Here is a 15,061-nt window from a genome sequence, read left to right as displayed (position 1 = left end):
TACAACTACTTTAAAGAACAATTTAAAATGGAAGGATTGAATATGTACATACCCCATGCCTCAATGGTTCTGCCTCCTCATATGAATTCAGATAAACTTTGGGTACAAGAATCCATGTGGAGTTTTTGGTAAATTTGTTTGCAATATCAAAAAATAAGACAATACTATTGTTCATCAAGAGACATGGATAAACTAGTTCATTCTTACAATGGAATAAGACATAAAAGACCCAGATATTTATGCAACAAAATAGATTAATCCCATGTGAAAAAATAAAAAAAGAATAGATCTTTAAAACTTAAGTATGATGAAAATAAGTTACAGAACACATGGAGCATAACACCATTTATTTTCATTTTAAAACCTCAAAACAATACATTGTTTTGAATACACATACATTTGGTAAAAGTATAAAAACAAGTATGGGAATGATATCCACCAGCTATAAAACAGTAATTATACTTGAAAAGAGATAAGAGAAAGAAAAGGAAGTGGGACTTTAACTTTATAAGATTTTGTGACTTATAAGGAAGGACATCTTTAAACAAATACGGCAAAATGTAACCTCTGTCAAATGTTGGAATGAGGTTCACGAGTGTCTGATACACTAGATGCTAATATTTTTACTATTTCATAATTAAGTTTTAAATAAATCACTAGTAGCTTAAGTACTGTCCTTTAAAAATTATACATTGATCTACACACTGTAAAAAATATTTAAGCATGCAGGAATTACCATAATAAAAATCCCCAATTTACCAGTCCTTTCACCAAATCTCATTCTCCTACCTGACTACAATTGATCCCTGAACAACCTGGGGGGTTAGGGACACTGAACTCCCACTCAGTTGAAAATGGACATATAACTTTTTTTTTCTTAAAGATTTTATTTATTTATTTGACAGAGAGAGACACAGCAAGAGAGGGAACACAAGCAGGGGGTAGTGGGAGAGGGAGAAGCAGGCTTCCTGCGGAGCACGGAGCCCGACGCGGGGCTCGATCCCAGGACCCTGGGATCATGACCTGAGCCGAAGGCAGACGCTTAACAACTGAGCCACCCAGGTGCCCCTCAACATTTAACTTTTAATTGCTCCAAAACCTAACTACTAATAGCTTACTTGTTGGCCTTACTGATAACATAGTTGATTAACACATATTTTGTATGTTATGTATATTATATACTATATTCTTAGAATAAAGTAAGCTAGAGAAAAGAAAATATTAAGAAAATCATAAGGACAAGAAAATATATTTACTGTATTCTATCAAAAAAAAAAAAAAAAAAGGTCCACGTATAAGTGGACCCATGCAGTTTAAGCCCTTATTCAAAGGTCAACTGTACTAACATTAAGCATGTTTATTTTTTTTAAAGTATGTAGATTTCTATTCATTTGTGTGTGTGTATATATATATGTATATATGCACAAATACTTTTGTATGTAAATGGATTCATAGATAACATATATTCTGTGACTTGCTTCTTTCACTTGACGGTATATATATTTTGCATCAATCTTTCCAACACCTGCATAATATCCTAAAGCTACATTTCCTATAACTGTTGCCCTAAATTTGGAAATTTAGGCCGTTTTCAATTTTTTACAGTTATAAACAATGTTACAGAAATTCCTATACCTATATTTGAGTGTTCATTTATTAGTATTCTTGTGTGCTATGGAGATAAAAGATTAATATGTTTATTTTATTATTTTTTAAAGATTTTTATTTGACAGAGAGAGAGAGAGACAGCACCAAGCGGGGGAGCAGCAGGCAGACTGAGAGGGAGAAACAGGATCCCCGCTAAGCAAGGAGTCTGACGTGGGGCTCGATCCCAGCACTCTGGGATCATGACCTGAGCCGAAGGCAGATGCTTACCCGACTGAGCCACCCAGGCGCCCCAATACGTTTATTTTAAATTTTGATGTCAATTTTCCTTTCAAAAAGGCTATCACTTACATCCCTTCCAGAAATATTTGAGATTGCCCATTTCCTCACACCCATGTTACTTTTACAAATAATGGATATGATCAGTTTAACTTTTGCAAATTTGATGAACAAAAAAAGTTTCATATTGTTTTAATTTACATTTCTCTAATCACTAGAGAGGCTTAATATTTCTTCTTTTGTGAACTTTTTATTTATATCATTTGTCCATTTTTCACTGAGTTATCTTTTACTGAGTCATAGGAGCACTTATATCTTAAAACTATTTTAATCATTATGTTGGCAGCAAATATTTTCTCTAAACTTTTTTTATAGTAGCTTTTACAGAGTATAGAAGTTACATATTTTTACATAGATATATCTTGAACCTTTTGGGATTTTGATAGATAACATTTAAACTGTTCATGTCCATAATTTTCAATTGTCCCATCTAGAAACATAGTATGTCTTTCATTTTTAAGTTACACAGGTTTTAAAAAAAGTCTATTACTATTTTATAGTTTTGTCTGCTAAAATAAACACGATCTTTTTTCTTATATATATACAAGATATGTATCTTGAAGAAAATCTCAAAGCCACTGGCTTTAATAAAATATGCATGTGAATTATTAATCTCTATTGTTCCTAATGGTAAGTTTATAAAAAAAAAATCTGTTGAGATATTTAAATTAATGTGAATGAAGAATGGAACACAGGAATTAAGATTAAAGAAAAAAAAAAGCTAGGGGGAGCGACTGGGTGGCTCAGTTGGTTAAGCATCTGCCTTCAGCTCAGGTCATGATCCCAAGGTCCTGAGATCGAGTCCTGCAATGGGAATCCCTGCTCAGCGGGGAGCCTGCTTCTCTCTCTCCCCTTGTTCCTTCCCCCCTGCTCATGCTCTCTCTGTGTCAAATAAATAAATAAATAAATCCTTTAAAAAAAGAAAAAAGCTAGGAACTACTAAAAATGTTCAATATTACTGAAATAATTAAAATATATTAAGTTAACCTAGGTCAGCCAACTTTCCTCCAAATATATAATACAGATACTTAATGAAACAATATGAAGTCAGGGAATTTATCAGTGATTGTACTGTGACAACTTTCAACATTCTTTTATAAGAGCAAATTTCAAATATGAAACAATTAGGTATAATTTCCACATAAATAATAACTACACATGGGAGATGAAAAATTAATGTTGCAAATCGTTTGACATGTATAAACCATTTCACAGACTACTAAACACTCTTCTCACAAGTATTAGAAGGCATTAAGGATAGTTAATGGCTTAATGTTAAGTGTAATATGCCAGGAATTTAGCAAAATCTTTGATCTCTTTAAATTATTTTATTATTTTTTAAATTATTTTAAAATATGACATTTTATATCCACTATGGATATACCCATGTTTTGCCAACAAAGCTTGCATTAAGAATCCTATAAAAATGGAAAACCCTGTATCATTACTGAATGGGAGAATTGCTCAGTGAATGGGAGAGAACACACTGTTCACTAAGAAGAGAATGGTAAAGATACACAGATAAAAGAGAAACACGAAGAATATTAAATGCAATTTTTTAGTTCCCACCATTAGATGGTAGAACGACACACTGTTTTGTGATACTGCCACTCACGTCAGGGATGGATGGGATATGTGGAAGAAAAGCCATTTAACTTTTTTTTATTAAAATGGAAAGAAGGTAGCCACATATCACATTTTCACAATAAAGTCTAGCTGTGGCCTAAGTACACTATTTCTACTAAGGGTGTATTCCATAGTTTGATTAAGGGTCATTATTTGCTAAAAAAAATTAGGATTTCTTTATTCCACAGTGATCCCAGGTGATTTTGATATTTTATTCATCTATCTTCAGAAGACTTATTAGAAAAATGTCTTTACAGGAACAGAGAGATACTCTATCTCTGAAAGGAAACTGAGTAATTACTTGTTAGCTACAGAAGTAATTTCAGTGCTGGGGCACCTGGGTGGCTCAGTCGTTAAGCATCTGCCTTCGGCTCAGGTCATGATCCCAGGGTCCTGGGATTGAGCCCCGCATCAGGCTCCCTGCTCCGTGGGAAGCCTGCTTCTCCTTCTCCCATTCCTCCTGCTTGTGCTCCCACTCTCCCTGTCTCTCTATCAGATAAATAAATAAAATCTTAAAAAAAAAAGACCAAAATACTCATCAAGGTCAAAGAGAAATGAGTATGATATACCTCCTGAGCATTTATTTTAGTTTATAAAGTTTGATTTTTAAAGCAAATTACATGTCTTATTTAATGCTGTCTAGGAATATTTAACTATGTTCTGCAGTTTTCAGCAATGTCCTTTTAATGTGAAATTTAATTATGAAGTGATACTTTAATTCATTCATTTTCAATAGGCTGGTTCTGAAATACTTGCATTTCCAAAACTTTTGCCAGAGTTATGTACTCAAGATTAAAAACTAAAAGACTTGGATTTTATCCTAGAAAACTCATTGCTTCTGAGTTGGTGCATCACAATATGGCACATTTTCTATAAGGAGCTCTTTCCTAGGGACCAATTCTGAAAGAAAAACAAAAAGAACAATTGATATCATTAAAATTAAAATAAAATGAACATTCTCATTTCCCCCTAAAATTTTTAACAGTAAAATACTGAATTTTAAGGTAAATCTTCCAGAAATATTTCATTTCAGATAACTTCAAAAGTGAAGTCCTTGATTTTAAATGGAAAACTGTTAACAGGATTCTCATTTCAAATTATATTAAAACATCTATGATCATCTTAACCTTTTATGATTTATTAAATATAACTAATTACCTGAACAGAATTCGGCTAATGTACATTATCACCTATCTGATGAGAGATTACTGATAATTTAAACAATCAACTTGAAAATTTGTTAAACTGCCTACTATATAAAAAGCAAGACCATTTTCCTAACTTAAAGACTCTCAATGAATTTTACAGAATAGTGGTTCTCAAATGGGGGTGTTTTGGGTTGTCACACCAAGTGAGAATGCTACTGGAATTTAGAGAGCAGGAGCCAGAGATGTATGGGACAATCTGGTGCAGTAAAGAACTATGCTGTTCAAAATGTCAACAGTGCCCCACTAAGAAACTCAGTCAAACAACAACAACAAAAAATATTAAGTCTTCGGTAAGACATCCTACTGGAGGTCAAGTGAGAGCTCTTAAGATAAAAAATTTTGTAAAGATCAATGATTTTTCGTTTTTTTTTTTTTTTTTTTTCCAGGAGAGGTGAATTCAGGTATCAGGATCAAAATGCTCATATCACATTCTATGAAATAACTTGGATATACTCTTCAAAAACATCATGGTCAGGAAAGACAAAGAAAGATTGAGGAACTGCTCCAGATTAAGGAAGACTAAAAAAATAGTGACTAAATGCTATTTGTGTGATCCTCAATTGGATCCTAGACCAGAGGGAATATTTTTCTTCTGCTAGACAAGACAAGTTAGGACAAATGAAAACATATGAATGGTAGAGTTGTATCAATGTTAATATTCTGGTTTTGATATTTACACTGTGGTTTTATAAGAGAATATCTTTGCAACTTTAACAAACATATATGAAAGTATTTTTAAGAAATATACTCTTTCTCCAAATCTAATCCTAGTGGGCTGTCATGATTTTAAAAATGACCATTTGGGTGTAAAGAGGCATTATGTTTACAATTTACCCTCAGAACATTCAGGAAAAAAATGAGGGATGGATAATAAAGCAAATGTGGTAAATGTTAGCATTTGTGGAATCTGGGTAAAGGAAATTTCCATACCCTTCAACATCTCTTACATCTTTTCTGTAAATCTGAATTATTAAAAAAATTTTTAAAAAGGTATCATTAAAACAAATTCAATTGAAAAGGAAAAATACCTGATCTAACTAAAATAATGTTCTTATGAGCCAGATGATAAATGTGGTTTACCAAAATGAAAATCAGCTAAGTAATTATTATTTAACCACTGTTTATATCTCATCTGCTTCTACCAATCTTTGGAGATACCACCAGAGAGCAAATTATAGTTTAGGTTTTAACATATTAGCAATGGCAGTAAATTGTTTCACTTATCAAACATATATGTGCCATTTTATGCTGAACATTATATCACAAAATGAAAATGCAGAAATGAAAACAGAATAGTCTCTTCAGTATAGCATAGTGACTGTAGTTAATAATACTGTATTGCATATCTGAAAGCTGCTAAAAGAGTGGATCTTAAAAGTCCCCATCCCAAGAAAAACAATTTGTAACTATGTAAGCAAACAGACATTAACTAGACTTATTGTGGTAATCATTTTGCAATTTATACAAACATGGTATCATGTTGTACAAATGAAACTAATATATTTTATGTCAATTATACCTCAATTAAAAAAAAACGTCTATTGGGTGCCTGGGTGGCTCAGCTGGTTAGGCGACTGCCTTCGGCTCAGGTCATGATCCTGGAGTCCCGGGATGGAGTCCCGCATCAGGCTCCCTGCTCAGCAGGGAGTCTGCTTCTCCCTCTGACCCTCTCCCCTCTCATGCTCTCTCTCTATCTCATTCTCTCTCTCAAATAAATAAATAAATAATCTAAAAACAACAACAACAACAACAAAAAACGTCTATTTAACTTCAAGGGGTTTACAATCTGGTGGAAAAGAGAGATTAACCAAAAGTCCAACAAACAGTTTAAAACAAGAGATTTAATTTTCTCACATATCAAGCGATACAGATTAAAGCATCCTGGGCTACTGCAGGTCTTTACTACCACTAAGAAGCCAGGCTCTTTTTAAATTTCTGCTCTGCTATCCTTCATATGTGATTTTTGTCTTTACTGCTGCTGTGACATCACCATCTGTACTCCAGGCAGGGAGAAGGGAAAAGGGCAAAAGAAGACTGCTAGGTTGACTTATGCCTTTTTAACAGGAAAACAATACCCTTCTTACAACAATATCCAGTACACAACTGCTTAGGTGGTCAGAAAGGTGTCATGTAGTCTGAGAAAGAACTTTTACTTTTTGGCTTGGCACACTGCACCCCAACAAAATTTTTCAGCTGGTAAGAGGGAATGGATATTGCGGTAACAAGCAGTACACCCTCTTGGCTACGTGAATAGAACATGAATATATACCCTTTGTTTCATATACGGAATATATCCATTTACTACTTGACCCCCAAGGTCCTATCCAGATTCAAACTGAGTACTTCTGGCTGATGTGCTAGCCTTTCCATTAGGTCTAGCCAGAGCCCATACGGTAGTTACCTATGGGACTACCGTAAAGAGTAAATAGATACAGCAATGAAAACCTGGACCAGGAAACATATGCAGTCACTGTTCCACAGTAAATCCTAAATGCTGCTGGAGAGGAAGAACAAGGACCCCTTGCTTTTGGCAAAGCAATAAATTCTTTAGTCAGTCAATCTGGTAGCATATATCCTGTTTTCTGGGAGACTCAAAGACCCTCTCTTGTCCATTGTTCTTCAAGGCTCCTGGTTCTGTATACTGGGGAAATGCTTCCCAGAGGTGAGGATACTGGGAGAGATGCCCTTCTTTGAGGCTATGAAGCTTTCATTTTCTATTGATATGAGTTCAGGGGCCCAGGGATGGCCTTAGGAGTTGAAGTGAGCTAGCCAGGCTTGGGGTTTCTTGGCAATATACTCCATTCAAAATTATCTTTTTCTAGTCATTTCTATGTACAAGTAGCCACAGGCAAACACCCTGAAAAATTTTAAGCATGGAGATTTTCATCCTTTGGTAATGGCCTCTATGTTCTGCCCATTCCCCAACCCTAAGATTAATGGATACTCCTTAAAGTATGAAAAACTGTAGGCCCCACTGAGTAAATGCATTGTATATCTGATCCTTGTCTAGAAAGTGGGAACGGCTTGAGGCACTGATTTTATTTCATGTCAGAACTCAAAAGCCCCCTGCTTGTATTGGCTATAGGGTTAGTGAATAAGAGCAATTCTCATTTTCAACACTGCCAGACTCTAAATCTCAAGTATAAGACTCAATCAGGATGTAGACAGAAAAGTGCCCTTAGCAAAATAGTACTTCCTTCCATATTTGCTTTGCACCAACTAGCTTAATCTGCATTCATCCTCTTTTTCAGAATTTTGCTGAAAGCTTGAAGAAATAACCAGAACACCTTGACATTTTGGTTATTTGTCTTATTGCTGTAGCCTCAGCTGGTACTTGGTCTGTGCCTCAAGAAACACAATGAGGCACTGACCTCATGTTTCATCACTACATAACGAGGACCACCAGCCTAAAGACTGTAAAGGTCAGGTCCACAACAGTCCTATCCCCCTCTGGCCTTGCCTTCCATTCAACTAATTTCACATTTTAGGTTGTGTAATTTTCACTATCTCACTTCTGGTAACAACTTCTGTTGTTTTTGGTTAAAAGTAACAGAAGCTGACTCTGGATGATTAAGCAGAAGTCATTTATTAAAAAGGTTATTAGTCTAATTCATGCAATTATTGTGAGGGCTTAAGAATCAGGCAGGCTTAAGGCTAAGCTTCCAGCAACAATGTACAAAGCCATACCACAAAACTGGCCTGATGATGAAAACTACTGCTGCCTATTGGGCAAGAGAAGAAATTGCCACCAATTCTACCACCACGGAAACAAGACGCTACATTTTGAGATGCTGTTGGAAACTCAATTTTACTACATTTGCTCCTGCCACCACACCAGTGCGCTTCTACATCAGGAACTTGACTCTGCAACCACTGATGCTACTCTTGCCTGCAAAAGAGATTCTATGCCAACTGTCTTTTCTCAAGTTCATTTCTGAATATGAGTGAATATACTTCACCTATGTCAAATTCTATGCTAAGCTGTAAAGAAAACTGAGGAACTGAATTTTCTAGATTCTATGATGGGAATTTAGAACTTAAGGAGATGGAAATCCCTGAAACAAAATTATCAACTCAAAGAGTGGTAAATAACCAGAAAACCTGTCAAATATTCACTATTCCATCCCTTCACCCAATTCACCTTATTAGGTAATCTCTGGAATCAAAAAGTGCCCTACAATTGAATTTTTCTAAATTAACTGCTAGCACTTTCACAGGCCAAATATATCACAGGTATATTTATATGCTGTATACTATTTTTCACTGTAATGTTGCTTTATTGATTATAAAATCCCTGACTTTGCTCTTTATATTAGATGTCAATGTACCATAACAGCATAAGTTTACTGAAGTTGTCAGATCTTGAAAAAGAACTATACTGAGATCATGATTTATTTCCTGTACTTTAGGCCCCTAAAAAACCTTATCTGTTTTGGTCATATGAAATGTATCACTTAAAAAGTAATTTCTTAAAATGAAAAGGCTTTAATCAAAATTTAGGTCAAGATTAAAGATAAATAAATAAATAAAACAAAAGAGGAAGTAATATTTCCAAACTCATTTCATGAGGCCAGCATTACTCTGATACCAAAGGACACCATAAGGAAAGAAAAATAGAGGCCAATAACCCTGATGAACATAGATGTAAAAATGCTCAACAAAATATTAGCAAACCAAATTCAACAATATGTGAAAAGGATCACACATCAAGATCAAGTGGGATTTATACCAGATGCAAATCAACATCTGCAAATCAATGTGATACACCCCATTAACAAAATGAAGGAGAAAAAAAAATCATAGAATCAACTCAAAAGACATAGAAAAAGCATTTAACAGAATTCAGTATACACTCATGATAAAAACTCTCAGCAAAATGGGTATCATGGGAACATACCTCAACATAATGAAAGTCATATATGACAGGCCAACAAGTAACACCATACTCAATGATAAAAAACAGAAAGTTCATCCTCTAAGATCATGAACAAGGATGCCCTTTCTCATCACTTCTATTCAACACAGTATTGAAAGCCCTACCCAGAACTAGGCAAGAAGAAGAAGAAATAAAAGGCATCTAAATAAGAACAGAAGAATGGTCTCTATTTGCAGATAATATGACATTATATATAGAAAACCCTAAAGACTACCAAAACTGCTAGAATAAACAAATTCTGTAAATTTGCAGGATAAAAAATCAATATACAAACAATCAGTTGCATGCCTATATACTAATAACAAACTATCAGGAAAAGAAATTTAAGAATATCCCATTTATGATTGTGTCAAAAATAATAAAATACTTAGGAATAAATTTAACCAAGGAGGTGAAAGACCTGTATACTCAAAACTATAAGATAGTGATGAAAGAAATAAAAGACAATACAAATAAATGGAAAATTATTCCATGCTAATGATTTGGAAGACTTAACACTGTTAAAACGTCCCTAATACCCTAAGGAATCTACATATTCAATGTAATCTCTATCAAAATTCCAATAGCATTTTTCACAGAAATAGAACAAATAATCCTAAAATTTAGAGAACCCCAAAAAACTTTGAAAAGCCAGAGCAACCTTGAGAAAGAACAAAGTTAGGGACATCACACTTCTTGATTTCAAACTATACTACAAAGCTATAGTAATCAAAACAATATGGTATTTGTGTAAAAACATAAGAATAAACACATAGATCAATGGAATAAAACAGAGGGCCCAGAAACAAACTCATGCACATACTGTCAATTAATTAACAACAAAGGAAATGGGAAAGGATACAATGGGAAAAGATAGTCTTTTCAATAAATAATTCTGGTAAACTGGACATCCACATGCAGAAAATGAAAGTGGACCTTTATCTTACACCATACACAAAAATGAACTCAAATGGATTAAAGGTCTGAACATAAGACCTGAAACCATAAAACTCCTAGAAGGAAACATAGGGGAATAAGCTTCTTGACATTGGCCTTGGCGATTTTTTTGGATTAGACATTGAAAACAAAGGCAATAAAAGAAAACAAATAAGTAGGACTAAATCAAACAAAAGCTTCTTGTACAGCAAAGGAAATCATCAACAAAATGAAAAGGCAACCAATGGGATGTGAGAAAATATTTGCAAATCATATATCTGATAAGAAGCTACTATCTAAAATATATATTTAAAATATATAAAGAACTCATATAAGTTAATAGCAAAAAACCAAACATAATTAAAAATTAAATTAAAAAATTAAATTAAAAAGGCACTGAGGATCTGAAAAGACGTTTTTCCAAAGACCTATAAATGGCTAATAAATAAATGAAAAGGGGGTGCCTGGGTGGCTCAGTTGGTTAAGCGACTGCCTTCGGCTCAGGTCATGATCCTGGAGTCCCAGGATCGAGTCCCGCATCGGACTCCCTGCTCAGCGGGGAGTCTACTTCTCCCTCTGACCTTCCCCTCTCTCATGTACTCTCTCTCTCTCATTCTCTCTCTCAAATAAATAAACAAAATCTTTAAAAAAAAATAAAAAAAATACATGAAAAGGTGCTCATCATCACTAATCATCAGGGAAATGAAATGCAAAACCACAATAAGATAGCACCTCATGCCTGTCAGAATGGTTATTATCCAAAAGACAAGTAAGAAGTGGTGGCAAGGATGTGGAGAAAAGGGAATCTTTGTGCACTACTGCTGAAAATGTATACTGGTGCAGCCACTACAGATAACAGTATGTAATTTCCTCAAAAAAATTAAAATAAAACTACCATATGATCCAGCAATTCTGCTTCTGGGTATTTATCCAAAGAAAATGAAATCACTATCTTGAAAATATATCTGTACCATGATGTGTTCACTGCAGCATTATCTATAATAGCTAACACACTGAAACAATCTAAGTGTCCATTGACAGATGAATGGATAAAGAAAATGTGGTGTAGGGCGCCTGGGTGGCTCGGTTGGTTAAGCGACTGCCTTCGGCTCAGGTCATGATCCTGGAGTCCCGGCATCAAGTCCCACATCGGGCTCCCTGCTCAGCAGGGAGTCTGCTTCTCCCTCTGACCCTCTTCCCTCTCGTGCTCTCTATCTCTCATTCTCTCTCTCTCAAATAAATAAATAAAATCTTAAAAAAAAAAGGAAGAAAATGTGGTGTATATATATATATATATACACGGTGGAATATAATTCAGCCATAACAAAGGAAGGAAATCTTACCATTTGTGAAAACATGATGGGCTTTGAAGGCATTATGCTAAGTGAAATAAGTCAGACAAGAACAAACACTGTATGATCTTACTTATATAGAGAATCTAAAACAAATACATAACAAAATACTGAACTCACAGATACAGAGAACAGATTAGTGATTCAGAGGTGGAGAGTATGGGGACTGGATGAAATGGGTGAACGGGGTCAAACAGTACACATTTCCAGCCTTCAGATAAATAAACTCTGGGGATGTAATGTACAGCATGGTGACTATAGTTAACAATACTGTACTGTATATTTGAAAGATGTTAAGAGAGTAAATCTTAGGGGTGCCTGCCTGGTTCAGTTGGCGAACATGCGACTCTTCATCTCAAGGTTGTGAGTTCAAGCCCTACATCATGTGTTGAGCTTACTTAAAAAAATAAATAAAAGTAATTAAAAAAAAAATCTTTAAAAAAAGGAGAGTAAATCTTAAAATTCTCATAAGAAAAAAATGTGTAACTATGTGTGGTCATCAAAGTTAACTAAAAACTTGTAATCCATGTTAATTGTATTTCAATTAAAAAATCTATCAATGGCATGGTTTATAACAGTTTGGTAATCAGAGAGTTGTTTAGGATATAAATAAATTATAGGGCATTAAAATATTTAGAATATTTAGCTCCACAGTTCTAGAAATGTCTCTAAACATATTAAGCACACAAATATACAAGCTCAAATTAAAGAACTTGAAGAAAAACTGCTTTTTTCTAAGAACCTCTCCTGACCCACGAAGTGTTGGATTTGGAACTCTGCCTATGTGCCTCAACAACACCTCTGCCTCTCTTATCATGGCACCCAAAGGATTGTAATACTTAACTGTTTGTTTTCCACATAGCACTCTAAGTTCCACTAGGACAGGAACTGTCTTTTTTTTTTTTTTTAAGATTTTATTTATTTTTGACAGAGAGAGAGAGAGAGTGTACAAGCAGGGGAAGCAGCAGGCAGAGGGAGAGGGAGAAGCTCCCTGCTGAGCAGGGAGCCTGATGTGGGGCTCGATCCCAGGACCCTGGGATTATGACCTGAGCCAAAGGCAGATGCTTAACCGTCTGAGCCACCCAGGCGCCCCAGGATCAACTATCTTGCTCATTTTCTATTCTCAGTGCCTTGCACAGTATGTAGTCAATAAACGTTTGTTGGATCACATGAACTTGCCTCAGAATAAAAAACCATATAATAGTTTTAGGCGAAGACAAATATAAAAAAAACAAATAAGTTTAAAAATGCACCTGAAATAAAGAATAGTTTCCTGGAACTTTTTTATTTTAATATAACACGCATGTACTTTGTTTGTCTTTCACATATAGTCCAGAGAAGAAATTAAAAAAATATGGATAATACTGTTTAGAAACAAAGTATGATTAATATATAGCTATGTGAAGCCCTGAGTTTTCTTGTTCACAATTTGTTCATCATACATTTCTTATTCATAGTTTTTTCTTATTCACAAATTTGGTGACTGTCTATGAAATATGTTTGATAAAGGCCAACAATGAAACCAGCTGTCAATGTTCATATGAGAAAGAGGACTTTGACAAATGTCAATAATCAATGAAAAAGTGTAGAACAATGGGATAATTTCAGTATTTTTCTAAGTCATAATTATTTTTCTGTACACTATCTAGAAAGGCTAGGCTAGACTAATGATGAAAATGGTATGAATCAAAGATTATGATTAATCCAAATTCATGTAGCTGAGATACCAAAAAAACAAACAGACACACACAGAAAAAAGTAGGGATACATGGAAAGATAAATAGTTTCCCTAATATTTTTTTTTCCTCATCCTGCCTGTTTCCCCAATATTTGAAAAGATTTTAAAAAATAATGAATCAACAAAACTAAAAGACAACCTATGGAATGGGTGAAGATATTTGCAAATGACATATCTGATAAAGGGTTAGTATCCAAAATATATAAAGAATTGATACTACTCAACACCAAAACCCCAAATAATCCAATTAAAAATGGGCAGAAGATATGAACAGACATTTCTGCAGAGAAGATATACAGATGGCCAACGGAAACATGAAAAAAATGCTCAACATCACAGATCATCGTGAAAATGCAAATCAAAACCACAATGAGATATCACCTCACACTTGTCAGAAGGGCTAAAATAAAAAAGACAGGAAACAACTAGTGCTGGCGAGGATGTGGAGAATAAGGAACCTTCATGCACTACTGGTGGGAATGCAAACTGGTGCAGCCACTGAGGAAAACAGTATGGAGATTCCTCAAAAAATTAAAAAATACAACCACTCTATAAGCCAGTAATTCCACTAGTGGGTATTTACTCAAAGAATAAGAAAACACTAATTGGAAAAGCTACACGCACCCCTATGTTTATTGTAGCATTATTTACCATAGTCAAATTATGGAAGCAGCCCGAGTATCCACTGATAGATGAATGGATAAAGAAGATGTGGTGTACATGTATAAGATGGAATATTGGTGTACATGTATAAGATGGAATATTACTCAGCACCAAAAAGAAAGAAATCTTGCAATTTCCAACAATATGGATGGTTCTAGAGAGTATAATGCTAAATCAAATAAGTCAGAGAAAGAGAAATAGCATATAATTTCACTCATATGTGGAATTTAAGAAACAAATGAACAGAGAAAAAAGAGATAACCCAAGAAACAAACCTTTAACTCTAGAGAATAAATTGATTACCAGAGGGGAGGTGGGCAGGGGGAAGGGTAAAATAGGTGAAGGAGATTAAAAGTATACTTATCATGAGAACTGAGTAATGTATAGAATTGTTGAATCACTATATTGTATGCCTGAAACTAATATAATACTGTATGTTAACTATATCGGAATTGAGATTGTAAAGTATCAGCATTAAAAATGAGTTTTTCTCAAATGATGAAATTATTTGGTCTGTAATAAGAAACTTGTAATTATCTGCAAGGATAGCGATGTGATTTTTTTTAAAAAAAGGAAAAAATGAGAGGGGCTCCTGGTTGGCTCAGTCAGTAGAGCATGTGACTCCTGATCCCTGGGTCATGAGTTCAAGCCCACTGGGCATGGTGCTTACTTAAAAAAA

At 34.5% G+C, this 15,061-nt stretch overlaps 1 protein-coding gene across 2 annotated transcripts in view; it reads right to left on the bottom strand.

The window, feature by feature from the left end:
- Positions 1 to 330: 330 nt before the first annotated feature.
- The window catches only part of LYRM7 (LYR motif containing 7), a 33,271-nt gene continuing 18,540 nt past the window's right edge, over positions 331 to 15,061 (bottom strand). For both annotated transcript variants that reach the window (XM_025860954.2, XM_025860952.2), the window contains exon 5: positions 331 to 4,470. In XM_025860954.2, coding sequence (XP_025716739.1) covers positions 4,400 to 4,470 — 71 coding nt within the window. In that variant the 3' untranslated portion in view covers positions 331 to 4,399. The remainder of the gene's footprint in view (positions 4,471 to 15,061) is intronic.

Source organism: Callorhinus ursinus, unplaced genomic scaffold (genome assembly GCF_003265705.2).
Source record: "Callorhinus ursinus isolate GAN/ISIS: 27379988/994484 unplaced genomic scaffold, GSC_fseal_2.0 scaffold30, whole genome shotgun sequence".
Classification (NCBI taxonomy): domain Eukaryota; kingdom Metazoa; phylum Chordata; class Mammalia; order Carnivora; family Otariidae; genus Callorhinus; species Callorhinus ursinus.
This window is presented reverse-complemented; position numbering and strand designations above follow the sequence as displayed.